The sequence below is a fragment of the Miniopterus schreibersii genome (assembly GCF_964146895.1).
Source record: "Miniopterus schreibersii genome assembly, chromosome: 13".
NCBI classification, from domain to species: Eukaryota; Metazoa; Chordata; class Mammalia; order Chiroptera; family Miniopteridae; genus Miniopterus; species Miniopterus schreibersii.
This window is the reverse complement of record NC_138113.1, coordinates 17,237,866-17,257,670: the sequence shown is the minus strand read 5'-3', so window position 1 is coordinate 17,257,670 and position 19,805 is coordinate 17,237,866. Positions and strand designations below refer to the sequence as shown.

At 41.7% G+C, this 19,805-nt stretch overlaps 1 protein-coding gene across 5 annotated transcripts in view; it reads right to left on the bottom strand.

The window, feature by feature from the left end:
* Positions 1-3,819: 3,819 nt before the first annotated feature.
* The window catches only part of QPCT (glutaminyl-peptide cyclotransferase), a 39,253-nt gene continuing 23,267 nt past the window's right edge, over positions 3,820-19,805 (bottom strand). For all 5 annotated transcript variants that reach the window (XM_081156582.1, XM_081156580.1, XM_081156583.1 and 2 more), the window contains 5 exons: positions 14,393-14,671; positions 9,916-10,092; positions 7,999-8,098; positions 5,688-5,804; positions 3,820-4,451 (listed from right to left, as the gene is read on the bottom strand). In XM_081156582.1, coding sequence (XP_081012708.1) covers positions 4,306-4,451; positions 5,688-5,804; positions 7,999-8,098; positions 9,916-10,092; positions 14,393-14,671 — 819 coding nt within the window. In that variant the 3' untranslated portion in view covers positions 3,820-4,305. The remainder of the gene's footprint in view (positions 4,452-5,687; positions 5,805-7,998; positions 8,099-9,915; positions 10,093-14,392; positions 14,672-19,805) is intronic.

The following is a 19,805-nucleotide window of genomic DNA, read 5'->3' as shown; positions in this document are numbered from 1 at the left end:
AATCACTTATAAAGCTACCCTGTGTCACCATTATTTTTCTAGACCTCTTTATTTACATCTCCAGCAAGAGAGATTGGCTTAGAAGGTTCGGAGAATGGTGGGGGGATCATGTTTTACAAATAAGTAGGTTTTAGGATGACTAGAGAACAACAGTGAAGCTGACGGCTGGCAGTCAGCTAAGCTCATTTGCTCCTCCAGCCGATCTCAGCTTGAATAGCTTATTACATGTCACTCTTTGTTAGCCAAAACCACAAATATTAAATCCTTGAATGCCAAGGACCCCTTGTACCCCATGGTGCTCTGCAAATGAAAGAGAACAGAGGTTTGTTTCCGTGCTGCTTATAATCTATCAGTTGTAAAATCTATTTTTCATGCTACCTCTGTCATCTTTGTGAATTTTTGGGTTTATTTTGTTTTAAACCATGGTGGGGTTTTTTTTCTCTTCTTGCCAATTGTGTGCTCTTCATAGTAATACTCTAACCAATGGTCTAAACAATCCACTGGCAAATTTGGAGATGGGGCGAGTGGGCTCCGTTCCACGTGCTGCCTTTGAAACTCGAGCACAGCGAGATGACTTCACATCGCGTGAGCGCCCCGACCAAGCCCAGGCGGGGCTACGGCCGCGGCACAGACGGTTCTTTCATCTCAGCTCTCTTCAAAACTGCCATCAATTATTGCTGTTGGATCTAGTGCCAAGATCCTGGGGCCAATTTCCATGTTTCGGAGGACTTGAGGGGTATCTTATGCCCGCCTACTGGCTCAACCAGCTACCGACCTCTCCCCTCCACCTCAGCCCTTCTGCAAAGCATGGCACTGGCTGTACACGCGGGCACCTGCCCCTGGCAGCGAAGCAGTCCTTTGACTATTTGAAGGCTGAGAGAGATGTACCAGAGACGTCAGAGAAGTGAGACAGTAGGGAGAAGGGAGGGGAGGCAGTGAAACCACTTCAAAACCGCTGGCAGGACGCCAGACTGTGCCGAACGCGGCCCCGGCGAAACCCAGAGCGAAACCTCGCTCTTTCGCACATTCAGCTTTGAAGCCACGTGGTGGTGGGAAGGGGGCTGCGGGAGAACAGCCCAGACCTTCATGAAAAGCAAATGTAAGTAATTCCCCCAAATTCCCACGTGAGCTTTGCTTTGACGTACTCCGGCTGCTGCAAACAGCCCCCCTCCCCTTCTCTTGGTGTTCCTTACGCCCGCACCGTTGTTCCTCAGGTCTAGGGCTTGCGAAGAAACTGAGATTGCGTTTCCAGCAGAAGATGCCGTGACCAAGCCTCCCGAGGGCTGTCTGTACACCAGAGAAATGGAAGCATCTTGGGTTTTGTCCACCCCCCCCCCCCAAGAAGGAATCGCGTCCAGCTGGGTCAAGTTGATCAAGCGAACGCTGGGTGTGCACGCGATTCTGCTGCCCCATCGCCATGAATGCACCTCTTTGATGGAAGAAAGAAGGTCCATGGAATAAACAGTGTAAGGATTTGGAGCTGGAGCTGGAAACATGGGCTGCTTTGTTCTTAGGACAACTGCTTCCCCATCTAAAACATGTCTTTATTTTAAAGGATCTTTTTTCTTCCAGCCGCACCCCTCGAGCTGCAATAACAGACTCGTGATTTTTTTTTTTAATGCCAAGGTTATGAATACTCTTTTATGAATATTTTCCTTTGAAGTCATTTCTCTTGAAAAAGAAAAACAGCCCTATGTGTTGCGAAGTTGACAGTAATAGACAAAACATACAAATTTTTCTCTTAGGGGTAGTGAAATGCTCCAAAGTGCACACAGAAAATTCCAAATACAACATGATGTTTATGGAGCACTGCCTTCAGAGCTATAATTTTTTTAAAGTAATATTTCTGGTTGTCATGTATTATATAGAATATATTTCAGAGACTGATATCAAGATGAATACCTTAAAATGTCCCCCTTTATTGCTTTTCCCTGATTGCTTTTCTCATATCATTGCAGGCTCCTAGTGAACAGAATTTTAGGATGTGCCATTTGGAAGGAAGGAAACCATCACTGGAGTAAGCTGCTTATGTTTTTATTTTTCTCTTTATCTCATTTCAACATAGCCTCCAACTTCCTCCTCTAAAAATAATTCAACTAATGCCAACTCAACAGATTATAGGTCTCCTATTAATTTCATTCCTTTAAAAGGAATTCATATGTATCTATATAATTACTGTCAACTAATGCTGAAACTTCTTTTCATTCTGTTTCAATATCATCAGTTAAGTCATTTCTTTTCTGGTGTTAAAAAAAAAAAGTGTTTTCCTGAATCCCTTTCAAATGTTTTATCTTATCTGAAAGTTAATCCAGAAAACTCAGCCTCCCTTAATCCTGCTTGTGGCTTAGACTGTTTAGCCCTGGAAGCACTCATGTTGATTTCTGTTTTGCCCATGCTGATGTAGAAACAGCCTTTGCTGTGGCAGAGAAATAATCCTGCATGCAAATCGTGTGCCCGTGAAGCCTAAGGTTGTCAGCTGAATCCTGCAACAGCGTTTTACAAATGCTCTCCCAGACTGAGTGAGTGACCTCTAACAATGTCAACATACAATTATTGCTTTGCACTTGGCATTAAGAATACTCTCCAAAGTTCTTTTCATGTATAAAGGAAGCACTCCACAGTGGTTTTAAGCATGAGCATTAGAGCCAGACTCCTTGGGTTCAAATCCCACCATTGCCACTTACTAGCTACGTGATCTTGAAGAAGACATTTAACCACTCTGAGCGTCATAAAATAGGGTGAATAATACCACCTACCCCTTAGGACTGTTGTGAGGTTTAAGCTGGTAAAAACATATAAAGCACTTATGACACTGTCTGGCATAAACAGTACTCATGTTAGCTCAGAACATCCTTTAACTTACAAAGGCAGGACATCTTTTACATAATTTCAGAAGCAGGTTTGTAAAATAAAACGAAATCTAGAAAAATGTAATTCTGTAAAATTTATAAACGTGAAATTACAGATGTTATATACGTATGTATATGATTATATAAGTCTGACTATTCTTTTCTATGGTTATATAGATAAAATTATATTTATCATTTCTTTACCTAGAAAGTAAATTCCTTTTCCAGTGACGTCTTTTGTCACTGCTTCCCCACTCAGCTGGTCTGTCTCTAGCCCTACCTGGCCCCAGCACATTAATTCAGTGAGTATTTATTCACTGTCTGCTCAGAACAGGGAGCATACAAAGGACAGAGGCCCCAACTAACGTCATCTCTATGGCAGGATCAATGTCCTAATTGTTTAACTGATCAAGTCTGTATTGCTAGATCATTGTTTCCTAAAACTAAAGAAAAAGCTATGCGTTCCTATGTGTTTCCAGCCCAAAATATTGCTTCCATTGATCAGCTGAAAAAATATATGCAAAAACTAATTAACCAAACTTAAATAGCATATAAGTTACCTACGCAAAAAGTATCGTAACTACTATGCTACTACTCTGTTACCTTAATATTGACACTGGAGGTCACACTCAACAGTCTTTTTCTGTCTTCATCTCAATCCAAGATCAAAACAGCAAGTAAATGGCTGTTAATTATATAATTAAACAGAAAAAAGGAACAAAAATAGTATAGACATAGTTTGATTATAACTACATTTTTTAAATTCTGCATTGAAAATGCATGGGGAAGAACTAAAGATTGAATTCTGTTACTATAATGGCATTTAGTTTTCTTCTTTTTTCCATTGTCTATTTTTGTGACTATATTATTTTTTTTAATAAAAAATGTTAAATTTATAAAACTATAAAAGTTGAACTATTCCTTAAATTCTAAAATTTTTCACTTATCTACAAAAAAGAAATTCACAACATGGCATTTAATTCCGATTTAATTTCCACAAAATAAACCCTACAAAGATTTCTTAAAGAAATTTGAAAATCTTCAAACTACATTTGTTTTGTATTATATGCAACAGATTCCCAAGTGTAAAAAAATCCTAAAACTAAGGCTAACATATTGCATATCACCATCATATTTAAGTACTATTTAGAAGACCGTGAAACTGAATACACGAATCTGATTTAGCGTCATAATTTCTTAGCTAAAGTTTTTTTAAACATATTTATTTTCTGTTTTCCTTACATTTCCTTTTTTTATCTCTAGATAAAAATTAACAAGAAATTTAAGACACAATGTAAATCTAAGATTTATTAATCACATATCAAAGCTACCTGCAGAATGAATCTCTGGAACAGAAGTTTCCACACAGCATTTGTCTGGAGTCAGATTATTTTAAATTGTACCTTGACTTTCAAATTCGATACTAGATGCATTTACCATAAACTAAATGAAAATATTACAAATGCAGATATTCTAACACAAAGACTTGTATGATTTTGTTTAGATTGTCAATGGTTGCTTCATCCAGATTTTCTTCAGTGTCATCCATGGTATGCCAGACTTCAGGGAAAGGAGATGCTATCAGATGCAAAATTGGAACACCTAGTAGGAAAGAACCAACTTGTAATTAAGTGCATATTTCAGCTAGAAAGTGTCATTTGGAAAGCAGAAGTCTGAGTGGGAGCTCTGTCCCGTCCATATAAAGACAGCTAGTAATTCATCATCTTCTGTGTTCTCCCTCATATCTTACCCTTGTACTCCAAACTCATTCATTCATTAAACAAATGTTCATTGATTCAGTAGGTAATTAGAAAACACCTACTATATACCAGTCCCTATCCTAGAAGTTGAGGTTTCATCAGTAAAGAGGCAAAGCCCTGGTCATATGGAGCTTACATTCCAGTAGAGAAAGAAGTAAGAAAACAAATATAAAAAATAATTTTAGAAAGTGATAAGGCTTATAAAAAATAATAAAATAAGGTGAGGAAATAGAGAATGACAGGAAGACAGCAAGGCCAAGAAAGAAGTATTTAAAGTCAGGAAAGGCCTCTGTGAGAAGCTAACATTTAACTGGAGACATGTAACAAAGGAGAAAGCAAGCTGTTCAAAAATCTGGGGAGAAGCATTCCAGGCAGCAGTATTAGCAAGTGCAAAGGTCCTGAGGTAGGTGTGCTTTGCCTGCTTGAGGAATAGCAAGGAGCCCAGTGTTTCTGGATCAGAGAAATTGAAAACAGATGTAGGGGGTGATGCTAGAGAGGGAGAACAGAGTCAGCGAATAGAGGCCTTTGCAGGCCATGGTAAAGGCTTTTGGTCTTATTCTACATGGCAGCAAGCCACTAGCGCTTTAAGCAGGGAAGGAACATAATTTGATTGACATTTTAAAAAGATAACTCATTCCTATATAAAGAATAGGAAAGCAAGGGCAAACACTGGAGACCAGTTGGGAGGCTACTGCAAAAGTCCTTGGTTTCATTTGAACTTCCGCCATGGACATCAAGAATATTGCTTCCTTATTAATCAGAAAACATTAGAGTTACACCAAGTGTAAGAATACAGTCTAACTCTACAAAAGTGAAGGCACAGTCAATGGAACATGGGCTTTCACAAATATTTTAGGTGTAGGAAAAAATATATAAAGGTGTCCTCAAGGATTTCAAATGACTTTCATGAACAAGTAGGAGCCATCCAATGATTGGTGGATGACTTTATAATTCAATCAATTAAATCTAATGATTCCTTACCCTTCTAGATTGTTGCAAAAGTACATAAAATAAAACAAATACAATAGGTTAAAATGCACATGTGCATGCACACATATATATACGCACACATTATTACCTCTTCTTAAAAATGGAATATGGTCATCCTGAATCATTCCTCCATAACCGTGACTCTGGAAATACCGTCTCTCCAAAGAATGAGCCTTGAGCAAACCTAATTCATGGAGTTCATGTTCTGCAGATGACAATCAGTAGATGAGTATCTATTTTATCTGATCAATACAAAGAATGCATAAAGAGTTTGAAATCTTAGCACATATGACCCTGGTGTTTAAAACATGCAGCAGTGAGCACATGACAATGAACATCTGGACTGAACACGGGTGTGTACATTTTGTAGCAGTTCTGGGGTGAGAAGGGTCACAGTCCAGCTTTATAGATGAGAACCTTCTTAGAGGCAGAATCTCAGGAATAATGGAGAGACAAAGGACGAGAGCCAGAAAAACTTGGGGAAAAACACACATAGATACTCAGAGATCCGAGATCCTGTATGAAGAATACCTTAAGAGGAGCTGTGGGGCTTGAAAGGGCAACACTCCAACAGAACAGGGGTGAAGCTCACTGAGTGGTCACTCTATGGAAGAGGGTTACCTGCTATGACCTGCATTAGTGGTTCTCAAAGTACGGTCTCTGACCAGGGGTATCAGCATCACCTGGCAACTTGTCAGAAATGCAAATTATCCGGTCCCACTTCAGACCCATAGAACCAGAAACTCTGGGGATGGAGCCCAGCAGTGTGTGTTGTAACAAGCCCTCCAGGTGACATGCACTGTAGTCTGAGAACCACTGGCCTGCATTCCAACATTTGTCCTCTTGCAACATAGAACCCATGTGTTACATACATATAACATGAGTTCTATGTTACAAGATGACAAGAGATCACAAGCAGAATATAAGACAACTGAATGAAATTTATCAGGGTAGCTGGGCTTTTTCTTTAAATTGCTAAATTTAAAGTGTAAAACTAGGTCAAATGGTAAACATACATGTGTAATATGTTAGGAACATGGAGAAAGCCCTTACCACCACCAAACAATATTCCCATCTGTTTATGGACACTTATAATTCTTTCACCTTAGGATACAACTTTTCTTTATACAATTAGATATGGTTTGAAGTATAACTACCACTAGGAAGGGGCAGCACAATGGGTTAAAAATACATTAAGGTGCAAGTTACCAATATAAATTCATTCTGGTAGAGGAAACAAGAAAAGTACACAAAATCCTTGAAAAAAGGCCAAACCAATTTTCTGAGGCTATCATCAAAGTAAGGCAAACATGCTAAAAGAGAGAGGCCCAAGAAGCTTAGATTAATAATACCATAATAGTAGTTCTTTCAAACTAGAGACTGAAATTTTCCAAAGATAAATACCTGAGGTTCAGGTAAAAGTTTCTTGTAATAGTCTAGATCTGCATATTGGCAGATTCTGAACTCATGGCAAAAGCATGAGTTGAGATAACAGTGCTTTTCCCACTGCTTAGAACTAAACTATCCTCCCTCCAAGAAGCGTGTGGCTGGTAAGGAATCTCGAGCCTGAAGTCCCTGCCTCAAAGGCAGGCTCCTGGCCAAGGCCGCGTCATAAAGGCCTGTCGCAATTTCATCTCCCCCTGATGCCCCTGGTGTTTTTGTTGTGTGTGTTGGGGGTGGGGTGGGGGTGTTTGTGCTTGGAAGAGGGGGAGAGGGAAGGTATGAAGGAAAGATGTTACCCGCTTTTCCTTCTCCAAGGCCCACGCGTCTCGCTTGAGCCATAGAGACCTTTGTTTCTTTGCCTGGGCTGACCTGGTCTGGCCTCTTCTACTCTCATTGATTTAACACTAAACCTTCTTTTGAAGGATCTTGGCTTTCTCTTGCATCCCAATCTCTTACTCTCTTGGAAAATAGGCAGAGATTGTACTAGGTTTAGAGGAAAAATCATATCTGGATAAGGCAGAAAACAGAAGGTGACAAAGGCAGGGATGGAAAGGAAATCAAAACTGGAGAATATCTTCTGGTATCCTTATAAAGAAACAACATTCATCATTAGCCAAGGCGCCTCACTTGGTCAAGTTTCCCCTAGAAATATATTCCATATGCTCCAAACAGGACTCTGGGAAAATGTTTTCAAACCACTTCTAAGGATATCCTAACATGAAATGTAGTATTTTATGCTTTCATATTAAAATGCAGTTTCGGGCAGGAAAATAAAGTGGGCCTACTGACAGAGATGAATAGAAACAATTAACTAATCCATAAAGCAAGGGGAAAAGCCAGTAAAGTATAGTATATATTCAAATTGTACACTTAAATCATAAATTTTGCATTTTAAAAGGTAGTGCTTGTCAGGAGGAAGAAGCCCAGTTTGACTCTTTAATAACAGTGGTGCTTACCAATTGCTTGAAGTCTTTCAAACCATCGGGCAGAGTTTGGAAAAAAATTGGGAAATGTTGGGTTTGGAGCTCCAATTAAATCTAATAAGACCAATAAATCCTAAGGGAGAAAAAATATTGTTTAATCACTGTCACTAAAAACACATTTCATACTCATCCATGTAAAAAACACCAATGAGTCAAAACTAACGGCATTTTAATAATTGAGACTAATCTAGGGAGCTGTATAAATAAACAAAAGGTTTAAGAGCATTGTAAGCTAACAGTTTTGGAGAACTTATTAAATCTCGCTTTACCATTAGTGTCTGGAATCCCAGAAGCATATCACTGAGGATAAATTAGAAAGAGGACATTTGGATAAGTATTTCATAGATTTAAAAAGAATACATTTAACTTCATTTTCAGATGGGAGTCCAAGCCTGTCTGATCTTCTAGTCTCTAATTTGCCATTTTATCCTTTGTAATGACACAACCACCTATAGCAGAATTTTTAGTAACTATTTATTCCTCAAAGCAGCATATGAGAAAAATTCCTTGACCAGGAGCTATAGGACCTGATGTCTCTGGCTCTGCATTTCCTTTTCTATAAACCAGAAGCTCAAACTTGCTGATCTCTAAAGGTCCCTTCTGGTTATACGCTCTACAGTTAAACCAGTGTTCCTTAACTTGTTTGAGCCAGAAAACATCAGCAGGCTTGAGGGCTCCCTGAGGACCGCCCACCCCACCCCCACCCCAGATTAAGAATGCCTGATTTATATAAGTGGGATAATGGTAAATATCTAGCGTAGATCCTGACACATGGTAGATAAATATTTGCAGAGTCTATGATTCTAAAGATATAGTATCTCTTAACCCATGAATGGTGATTAAATATATTCATTGGGGGGAAATAGGCTTGCTTGAAATCGGAATATATTTAGTGGATGGAGAGATTGACAACGTGGGATGTGTCAGAGTGACAGAGGACATTTAACTTGGCCATGTGGACTCGGAGGCAGAAGGTAGGTGACAGGGCAAAGGACTGGGATGAGTCGAGTGGTTAGGAATGGGCTTCCGTTCCCAGACAGGGTGAGGGCCAGGGATGCACTAGGGCGTGGGGCAGAATGGAGCCTCAAGGGCGGCACGAGGTCCCAAGCTGGGGTCAGTGAAGACTCAAGGCCGAGTGGAGGTCAATATGGGAAGAAAATCAGAGTAAGGAAAGAATTCAAGGATGGGGTGAGGGGCGGGGGATGGGGTGTGGGCCCAGGAATGGGGATGAAAATGGGGTACCATGTGTTGCACCCATTACTTGGTAATAAGAGCAGGGTTTTAAGGCAGCGTAACCATGTCTCCACTCCCATGGAGTCAAAAATACCGCATCAGAATCAACACATCAAAGTGTCACATACACACGTGGAGTCATTATAACACGTTGACGCCACTGAGGAAATTCTTCTTTGCCATCCTCATGCCATCTCCCACTCTGGCTCCATTTCCCGAGGTCCCCACTTCCTCAGGCCTTAGGCCTCGAAGAAGGGGTGCTCTCTCCAGCTCCATGCGGCTCCGTGGGAGTGTACTCCCACTGGCCGAACCGACTCTGATGTCTCCTGAATCTGATGCTTTACATCCTTTTATTTAAACTGTTATTACATTTTTGAAAACTTTAACAGAATTAAAATTTTTTAAATTTACAATGCAAATTTTCCTATCATTTTCATGAAATATTTTAATCCAGCTCAAAAGTAACTGCTAAGCCAGAATCATTCTTTTTAGCTCTGGGATTCCTCAAAAACTCAAATGCCTGCCAAGGAATGTTCTATTCTAAACACTGTGCTCCAAGGGTGCTGTGGCATTTTTACGTCTTTAATTGGCTTTGGCTTTGGCTTCCCTCGGGGCGGCGCCTGGTGCCATAGCACCCGGGACACCACCCGGACTAACCATGCCGTGCAGCTGGTTGGTGACTCTCGCTCCGGGTGGGTGTGGGGTCGATGCCATCTTCGGAGCTAAGTGCCGAGACCCATACAGAGAGTCCTGAGGAGACCAGTGAAGAAAAGCTTCTTCCCCATCAAAGAAAATGAGCTGGAGTGACAGATCCAGCTTGGAGTCGGAAACGTTCTGGTAAAAAGAACAGCGAAAAGATAGCAAAGTGACTGATCGAAAACAGCACATTTCCCCACTAACCGGAAAGAAGGCAGCTAAGCCACAAAGACAGAAAAGATTGCAAAGCTAGTGAAGATATGCCACAATTTATTTTGCACCACTTCCTCTCTGAAAATCATCACACCTCTCACCATCTTCCCCCATATACATCTCACCTTCTCCCACTCCCCCTGAAAATAGAAGCTGTGCTTTTTTTGTAACTCTCCAGCGGACTTTGAAAGATCGTTCCTGCTCCGGAGTTCACCCGAGGTCAGCTGGCTTCTCCCTGTGCCTAACCCCGAGCCTCTCCCTCCCTGCCACAGACGCGGAGCCACGGCCACTCGCCGGGAAATGAACCAAATGCTCATCTCCACGTCAGAGTGCATCCCAGGAAACCCAACCTGAACAACTACAAATCTTTTTTGCTTCTCATCACATGATCTGTGTGCAATTTTATTTTTTTTAGTGATTCTAGGTTCAAGGATCTGCCCTAGGAATGCACCGAGGTCACCAAGAGTAATAACTGCAGTCTCTCCCCCTGAAGGAGCCTACACTTCAGTTGGGGTAGGAAAGATAAAACAAACACATGAGCGTGGGAAAATGTGCCGAGGGTCACAGGCATAAAATAAATCTCATCTGGGAATCAACAGAATGAGAGGTTGAATCCCTGGGGTGTCAAAGAAGGCTTCATGCAAGAGAGAGTATTTCAAGAGAACTTAGAAGTGTGAGTAGGGTTCTGATCGATTTTTTACTTCCCACTGGTTCAATTTCTCCAGAAAAATATTCTGTCATCTCCCACAAGAATACAGGTGGGGTACTCACGTATCTGCCAGGTGTGGGGTGGAACCTACGTATCTAAGTGCTCCTTATATTTAACATCACTCTCCTTCCCAGCCCCCTGCCTCACTTCGCCTTCCTCACTATCTGTGAGGCCTGATACCTAATCACCAGTGTGAACATAGTTGGTGAATTACCTGCAGTCTCACTTTTCAGGTTAGTCCTGCTGGTACCCTAACCCCCAGAATCCTTCAACCCTACTGCAATCCCTAATCTACTGAATCGTTTATCTTCTCAGAGTCCTTTGCCCCATGATGTCCTCACTTCACCCCATATTCAACTTAAATTCCAGAGTCAATCATTCTAATCACTCCCTTGAAATCACACTCAACTCCCTCGCTTCTCTCTGCCTTGGTCAGACTCACACGGCAAAAACATGACCTCAAGTCCACCCACTGCCTCCTATGTGCCTGCACTTGTGCAGCTGAGCCCGGCGGGGGGAAATATACAGCCATTTGCTCTCGCCGCCTCACTCAAGTGCTGGGGGGATGTGCTACCAGTGGACCAAACTGAACCTGACGTTTCCTTAATCTGTTACTGATACGCCTCCTCCTCTTCTCTCTCTCAGGATATTAGAAACTGTGTCCTTTAAGTTATCTTCTGCTCCTTGTACTCTATTTCCTCCGGGTTCATTTTTCAATTTGTATTATTTGTATTTTTTTGCTTTCTTTCATGCTGGAGACTGTCCTCAAATGTCTGGTCATCCTTTGTGTCCATTCATATTCAAGAAAAAGGTACTGTGACACTGATCAGAGACGCATGTGGTTGGCTTCACTGCAGGGCAATCTGGGGCCCAGTTGGTGTTTTCACTGAGATGGTTCATAGTCTCCAGAGAAGGATCCTGCCGTTTCCTATCAGCTGGGTATAAGCTGGCTGCTGGCTTTCTTACACTAGAAGTGGGGAAAAGGCTGGGACCTCACTGTTCAATGTGCAGACTTTCACTTCATCTCCTTGATTTCCATGAGGCACCTCACTACTGTCCTCCTTGATATCTGCTGTCCCCATGTCCAGAGCCTCCCTGGTTCAATTTCTCCAGAAAAATATTCTGTCATCTCCTGCAAGAATACAGGTGGGGTACTCACCTATCTGCCAGGTGTGAGGTGGAACCTATGTATCTAAGTGCTCCTTATATTTAACATCACTCTCCTTCCCAGCCCCCTGCCTCACTTCGCCTTCCTCACTGTGTGGCCTGATCTGTGAAGGTCTTCCAGTCCTTCTTTATGGCAATGCAATAAATACCTAATCACCAGTGTCAACATAGTTGGTGAATTATCTGCAGTCTCCCCACCCAAGGCTATCTCGGTTAATGCCACATGACAAGGTGTGAAAAACCGCCCTAAACTCAGTGCCTTAACCAACCACATGTCCTCCTGGCTTTGTAGGTTAGCTGAGGTACCACTGATCTGGGCCAGGTTTAGCCAGATCAGGAGCTCTGCTTCACTGCAGTCATCAAGGCTGGCTCTGCTCCAGGCGTCCCTTACCCTCCTCCAGGGCCTGGCAGGCTAGCCAGGGTGCGCCCTTTTCCTGGTGATGGCAAAGGCAAAAGGGAGCAAGCCCATTGCACAAGCACATTTCTGGCCCCTGCTTGTTGCACATCTACAAACATCACATTGGCCAAGACAAATCAAATAACCAAGTCCAGAGTGAAGGAATGATGAGGTGCCACCCGCTACAGGGAGGGCACAGCAAAGCTATAAGGCAAGCGATGTGAATGTATAATTAAAGTCTTATCACTGGAGGGGGGAGGGCTGCAAAGAGTTGCGACAACCATCCAGTCCTCTCCCAGGTCACATTTCGTCACTGCCTACCCAATCCGTGACAGCTGGAGAACTTAAAACAACTCCTTCCTTCAGATTCAGTTAAAGTACAACTTGGAAGAATAAATCTGATACTCTCAATGTTTGTATCCAAAACTAGCCCCTTTTTTGAAAACTGTCCACCTCACTGTTTATCTCTATTAGTAAGGATAGTTAAGAGAATGTATGTGTGTGTCTTTTGTTTTGTTTTGTTTTAATCTTCACCTGAGGATATTTTTTCCATTTGATTTTTTAGAGAGAGTGGAGGGGATGGAGGGGGGAGAGAGAGAGAAACATTGATGTGTCACATTGATTGGTTGCCTCCACCCACACCCTGACCAGGGCTGGGGATCAAGCCTGCAACTGAGGTGTGCCCTTGACCAGGAATTGAACCTGGGACCCTTCGATCTGTGAGACGATGCTCCAACCACTGAGAGCAACAAGCCAGGGCTGTAGGTGTGTTTTTTAATGGGGATCCCTACCCAGCAACTCATTCAGCCCTTTCTACTAAAAGCAAGTATGAGCTACATGGAGAAGGTAAAGGAGCTCCCCCAGAAAAAAAACAGCCGCTACACAGCCTGTGCCTTTAAGTCATACTTCATTTCACTTCATGTTCTTACACTAGGATGCAAATATGAAAGGTTTGACTGTGGCCTCAGCTTCTGAACTCCCTCACCCAATCGCTGGGGGAGAGGGCGAGTGAGAAGCTGGGTGGAGCAGGGGACAAAGCCATCATAGAAGGTTCAGAAAACAAAATGAAACGAAAACACTGAAAAGGATACCGAGAGGTTATACACAATTCTTGCTTTCTTCAAGTTCCGCATATCCAGCAAAAATAGAACCAAATATCTCTATTACTTCCATTACAAGATAAACCTTTTAGTTCTTTACTCCATTGTACCAAAGGCCGGCCCCTTCATAAAGCCCTGAGGGGAGAAAGAGGCATCCGATGCCTGCGAACAAAGCTTTTTGTTTTTGCTTTGTTGTGTTTACTTGGTTATGAGTGATATCTGAACAAAATGTCTTCATCTAGTTTAGCACTTTTTCCCAATATACCCTTAAGGACACAGTGACTGAAATAACATCTGAGAGTCCCAGAAGTATTCTGAGCTGAGAACACAACAAAAGCCCTGCTATGCTACATAAAATTGAGCCGAGATTCACAGATGATAACAATAATGCATTTCTGCTTCGGGCTTTTCATCTCGATATGCCTGAAGCACTCACTCTTGAGAGCCACCCTCTCTCAGATCAGAAGGTTGGGATGTTCGTGGCTCCGTAAACAAGAAGAAATAAACAGGGTGCTCAGACATATGCCTGTATCAACCTTCCACAGTCTTTGATTTTCACAAAGAAATGTTGCCCTTCATTTCATGTGTATCCAAAACTAAGAAATCGGGTGCCAATTAATGAATTCACTGCCAGGTAGCTTAGGCTTATTGCCCGTGGCTGACATTTCAAATAATGTAACCTTCCAATTAACATTCACTCAAACTCATACCATTTTGCAAACAATTAATACAAAATGCACTGAAAGCTTACATTTCTAAATGTCCTTCTCACTCCCCCAAGGATTCTAGAATTCACTCTGAGTTACTGCTAATGTGTTTTATGCCAGGAATCTACAAGAAAGAAACGGATACCTTCAAGGAAAGGAGTTGCTTGTCTAAGGCACGAGCAAGTTCCAACATCATCGCGCATGGCACGGCTGAATCGGTGGCTCCCACAAACACCCTGTTGTCCCAGTGGGGAAAATACTTGGAGTCGTAGTGACAGGCAAGGACTAAGTGTCGTTTAGCAGTGGGATTGAGGGTGCTGATGATATTTGAGAAAGACCGATACCCGTAGGGTGTCTGACTCAAGAAGGTGTCTACTTCCAAGACCCAGTCAGCTTGAAGTCTCTGAATTCTCTTCATGATGTGCTGCTCAAAACAAAAGACAAAATTGCAGATCAAGACAGGTTTCATTTGTTTGGTATGTTTTAAATTTTTATGTGCCTTTCAAGTTAACAATGCAATACCTGCTTATTGAATTAATAGCAAGGATGCGTAAAGGAAAAGCTAATCTTCTCCCCCTCCCCCCAAAATCCCCCTGCCAATTGTTAATATTATTAATGTTAATAGTCTGATGTATATCTTCTCTTTGTTTATACAAACATATACTAGCACACAAACACATATATTTAGCAGAGGGGGTATGTTTTTATAGGAATAGAATCCTACTCTTCTTACTTAACAGTCTAACATGGACATTTCTACATGTCAGGAGATAGAGATCCAGTTCAGTATGTATCAAAGTCCACTTTCAACTTTTCTAGGGGGCTAAGAAGGCAGGTTTGAGAAATCAGATATACCAGGGGCCTACAGGTCTCAACTTCCACTCTAAGCCCTTCGAGGGCAAGCACTGCACATGGTAGCTCCTTTGGTCCCCAGTGCATAGCATGTGCCCCAACAAATACTTCACAGTGTAATGAACACTAACAAAAGATACTGATGTTCACCCGCTAAGGATAATATAAAGAGAGTCCCACAATAAGGGGATGGTTGGGGGATATTTGAGGTCCTGCCCACTCTAAGACTCAATAAGCAACTCTGAACCATAGTGACTACCAAGCAGCTTTCCTTCTGCATTCAAGGAGGGTCCAGACCTTCTTCTGTACCTGCTGGGGAAAATAAACCTCTCTCTCCTGGTTACCTTAGGCCTTATGAGCAACACGGTAAACGACAGGAGAAAGTAGCAGATAGAAAAGAAACTCCAGCTCGGACACCAGAAGGGTTTTCTGTTCCACTTGCCCTTTCCTGCCTTTACTTTCCCTTTGCCTCATTTTTCTCACTGGGTTCCATTTACTTTACTTTGAAATATATACATCTTTGTAAGTTGCCTTAAAGGGTTTTTTTTTAAGTCAAGTGACAAAACTAACCATCCACGTAACCGGCAATTTGTTGCACAATTCATATCAGCGGGGATGGACCTGGAGGTGATAAACAAATTACGTAGTAACTGGAAAAGAATGGGAGATTTTTTTTTTTTCCTCCCAAGGAAATACACAATTTTCTAGCCTCGCCAAGTCTTGTGTGGCCTCCTGCCCTAACTAATGTGACATGACACGTAGGCAAGGGCCTTGGAACGCCTGTGGCAGGAAGCTTCCAGGAAGAGAGCTAGCTGGGGCCGGGGGAGGGGGGGGACAGTGACTCTGCGGCCAATCCTGCAAAAGCCAAATAAACACACAACCCTCCAGCTATCCGCTTCCTGCTTTCTGTCGTGAGGTGGGCTTCGGCCTACCCAGCACGTATACACAGTACCTTACCTTTGTCTGTTACAGGTTGACAAGTTGTCTTTTCATATAAATAAATAAAAAATGTTTAGGACCTTGTTGAAATCATCATTTATATCTCATTTATTTTTGTTATTTCCATAATTCTTAGTATTGATCTTTGCTCACCGTCAGATATCAGTAAATATGGATCAAGTATAATTAATAAATTATTTTTTCTTCTTTTAATTTATTTTTTAATTGTTATTCTCAGTGAGAATATGTAAAATTATATGACATAGAACATTAGTAGTCTGAATAGAGAGAAAGCACTATGCCTCTAAGACAAGCTTTATACAGAATATGAAAATAAGTTATCTCCAGGCTTGGGAGAAAACTTTTTTTCCATAAAAGGGGTAATCTAAAAAAAAAAAAAAGGCATGTTTTCCAGAACATCTGGTATCCAGATGATGAACTGCTCCATAAAATGTCTTCAGCACCAATAGCTGCCTGCAAGCTTACAAAATGAATTGGGATTAAAAAATACGTATCGGTCAGCTTTGCTCAGCTGAAGTCTCACACAAAAACTCGTTTCTCAACTACTAAACTGGTTGTGATAATTCCTGATATCTATGTTGACACTAAAATCCTCAAAAGCATCAGCAAATGCCCCAGGAAGAATTCTCTCTAAAGCAATCCTTTTTATTCCATATAAATATTTTTTATTTGCCTTAGCAACTAATTTCCTTGTAAACAATCATATTGGCTGCATAATCTAGTGACATCACCAATATCTCTCATTGTTGTGCTTTTGGCTTTCAGAGTTCATCTGCAAACTCCCACTGCAATTCTGTAGAGTAGGCTGCAAACACTACTGCTCAGCTCACCAGAGGCAGGAATGGTAGTGCTTGGCTGTGGGAAGGAGTCTAACGCTGCTCTGCTTCCCTGACTCTGGGCAGCAAAAGCCTGGGCCCACCAGCCACGCTAAAGTGCAATTTAGAAGGTAAGCTGTATTTTAATTATTATACACCCATTTTTTAAAATGAGGAAGAGAGAAAAAGGGAAAAGAGAGAGGAATAGATGGAGACAGAGAGAAGGGAAGGGGAAGATACACAGAGGCTGAGTAAAGAGAGAAAGAAAAGGATCCAAAGAAGTGGAGACCAGGAGAGAGATGGGGTTGGAGAGAGAAAAAAGATAAAGGGAAATATGACATTCTACTTCCGGTGGGTGAGGAGGCCACCAGGGAGGTGGGGGAGATTTTAGGTTAACATTAGCGCATGATCCTGGGTTGAATTTAATCCCATTTATATTCTCTTTTCCAGGTTCTGGAAACAATGATATTAGTAGAGCAGGTCTGTTTGGAGGAAGCAGATTCTGCTAAAGAAGGCTGTACCTTTCAGCTTCTCAGATGCACTGAGCATTTATAGGGGACTTGGACCCTGAAATTTCCAGCTTGCCTTTTTTAGACAAAGTTTCTGGCTTGCTCCTTAAAGAGACTTTGTCATCTTGGTTTTTAAATTTATATTTTTTTCCTATCTCAGCTAGAGATCACTGAAATAACCCTGAAATTTAATGCTTTCAAATTATTTATTTAACAAATAAAGTATCTTCCCAAATACAGTATTATAAAAACCCAACAGGCAGTTCTAGGCTGATTGATCAGAGATGATGAAAATGCAGACTATGGGATATTGTCCACATATTACTCTCTGAAAGGGAATCCATAGCAATGCACATCATTGTTAATGTCAAAAGTTAATTCACTAATTTTATATCTAGTCTACATTTTTTTAGATTTGACAGTCCTGCCTAGTTACAACCCCAAAACTCTATAAACTATAAAAAATCTAATCTAGGGCTAACAAAGGCCTTAGAAGAAAAAATAAATTTCCACCATTCTTGTTTAAAATTAATTCTGAGTGAAAGGTACTAATTCACATTAAGGTCCTTAGTCTAGTTCCCTCAAATGTCATCCACCTCATCTTCAAAAGTGGAAAACTATCTTTCATAGCTTAGGGGACAGCTCTCTAAAAATTCGTGGTGGCTTTCTTCTCAAAAACTTATAAAATTGAATCTCTTGAGTGAGACTTCTAACACAAGCACCCTGTTAGAATTACTGCCGCGTCAGCCAGACCACGCACAGGCAGCCCAGCAGCAGTGTGCCCAGCACATTCTGAAATATTGTCAACAAATTCCTCACTTGCCACCACCCTCATATGACATAGAAAATGCTAGAGATTCAGTAACACTTTTAAATGAATATGTATTTTTAGTCACAACAGTATCTATGTATATTATTTGTGCCATATATTCTGTTAAAGCTAAATAAAGAACAAAATAGCAATAGTTGTTGTGTTCATGGACTTCTAGAGGTCACAGGCAAGGAACCTCGGATATGTATATATGTTTCTGGGTATAAACGGTCTTCTGAGTAAATGGTATGGGGAAATGAAAAAGGTTGAATTGAGTATTATAGACCCAGATTTTTTCTAATGAGGAACCGAGAATTTTGGAAAGCCCCAGTAAGTGCCCTGAGCTTCTTTTAAGAAACTGCTTTGGAGTGTCATTAAAACAAGAGGTATGTGCCTCATTCCCCAGCTCCAGCATGAGAAGACCCAGAGCTAGAGGCATTTGTGAGCACACACCACAGAGCGGGTTCCCCCGGCATCCACTCTCCAGTGATAAGATGGGGAAGTCAAGCAGGCCAGTTTGGGTCCAGATTCTGGCCTCATCACTAGTAAGTCTATAACCTTAAGCAAATTAGTTCAGGTCTTGTTAGGTCTGTAGCACTGGGCTAATAACAGCACTTTCATCCAGTCAATGAACTCCATATAGTACCTGACCTCAGAACAGGGGTTGGTGAAAGTCCACCATCATTCTTACTACTTTCTCTGCCTAAAAGGTAGAAAGAGCTAGTTAAGGTGCTCTTTGGGTCTCCCCCACCTAATTTCTTAGGGGAAGCAGGAGCTGTTTGGATGGAAAGCAAGAGGTTAATGGAGTAACAAGTGGCTGTCTGGACTAGACTTGAGGGGCAGAAGCCACATAGCAGGTAAAACAGTGGCTGGCCCAACAGCTGTGCCACCGGCCTTGCAGGTATTACTCTGTCACAGCACTGGCGACTGAAGAGTTAGGCAGGTGGAATACTCTCAGAGGATGTGATGGGCCAGTAGTCTGTCCCATTGCTTCTCAAGCTGCCCCTTAAAATGAGGCTAGTTTGGGGGGGGGGGAGGATCATTCAGAGTTGAGGGCACTAAGAAAGCAAGGAGGCATTCAAGGTCTAGCCCAGCTCATGGCCTTCTCTACCTTCCAGGGCAGTGTCTTTCAAACTGCAGCAGTAACATCAATGGGTCTTGAAATCAGTTCGGTGGGCCATTATCTTTATGTCTGTGTATATAACATGTTTACATATTTACTTACTTACTTATTTTGTACCATGGGTCAGAGTCAGAAGCTTGAGAAGCACTGCCCTGGAGAGAAAGTAGCTCATCACCTATCTTGACTCTCTCCCCAGGGAGAATACAATTTCCCAAAGAGGAATGGAGGCCTCATAGGACAGTAACTCACTCTTGGCCCAGAACTGGCAAGCAAGAGCTGTTGACAGCTGTTAATGTTGGGTGTTTAGGGGAAGCAGGAGCTTTTTGTGGTTATTGAAATGATCAAGTTGAGCACTTACTGCCCTGTCTGATGTCGCACCCCACACACAGATTTCACACAGAAATTGATTTAGATTAACATGTAACACTTGACAAAACAAGCATTTACTCTCAGTTGTGTGGTTTTCTTGGTTGCTAATTTTGGTGAAT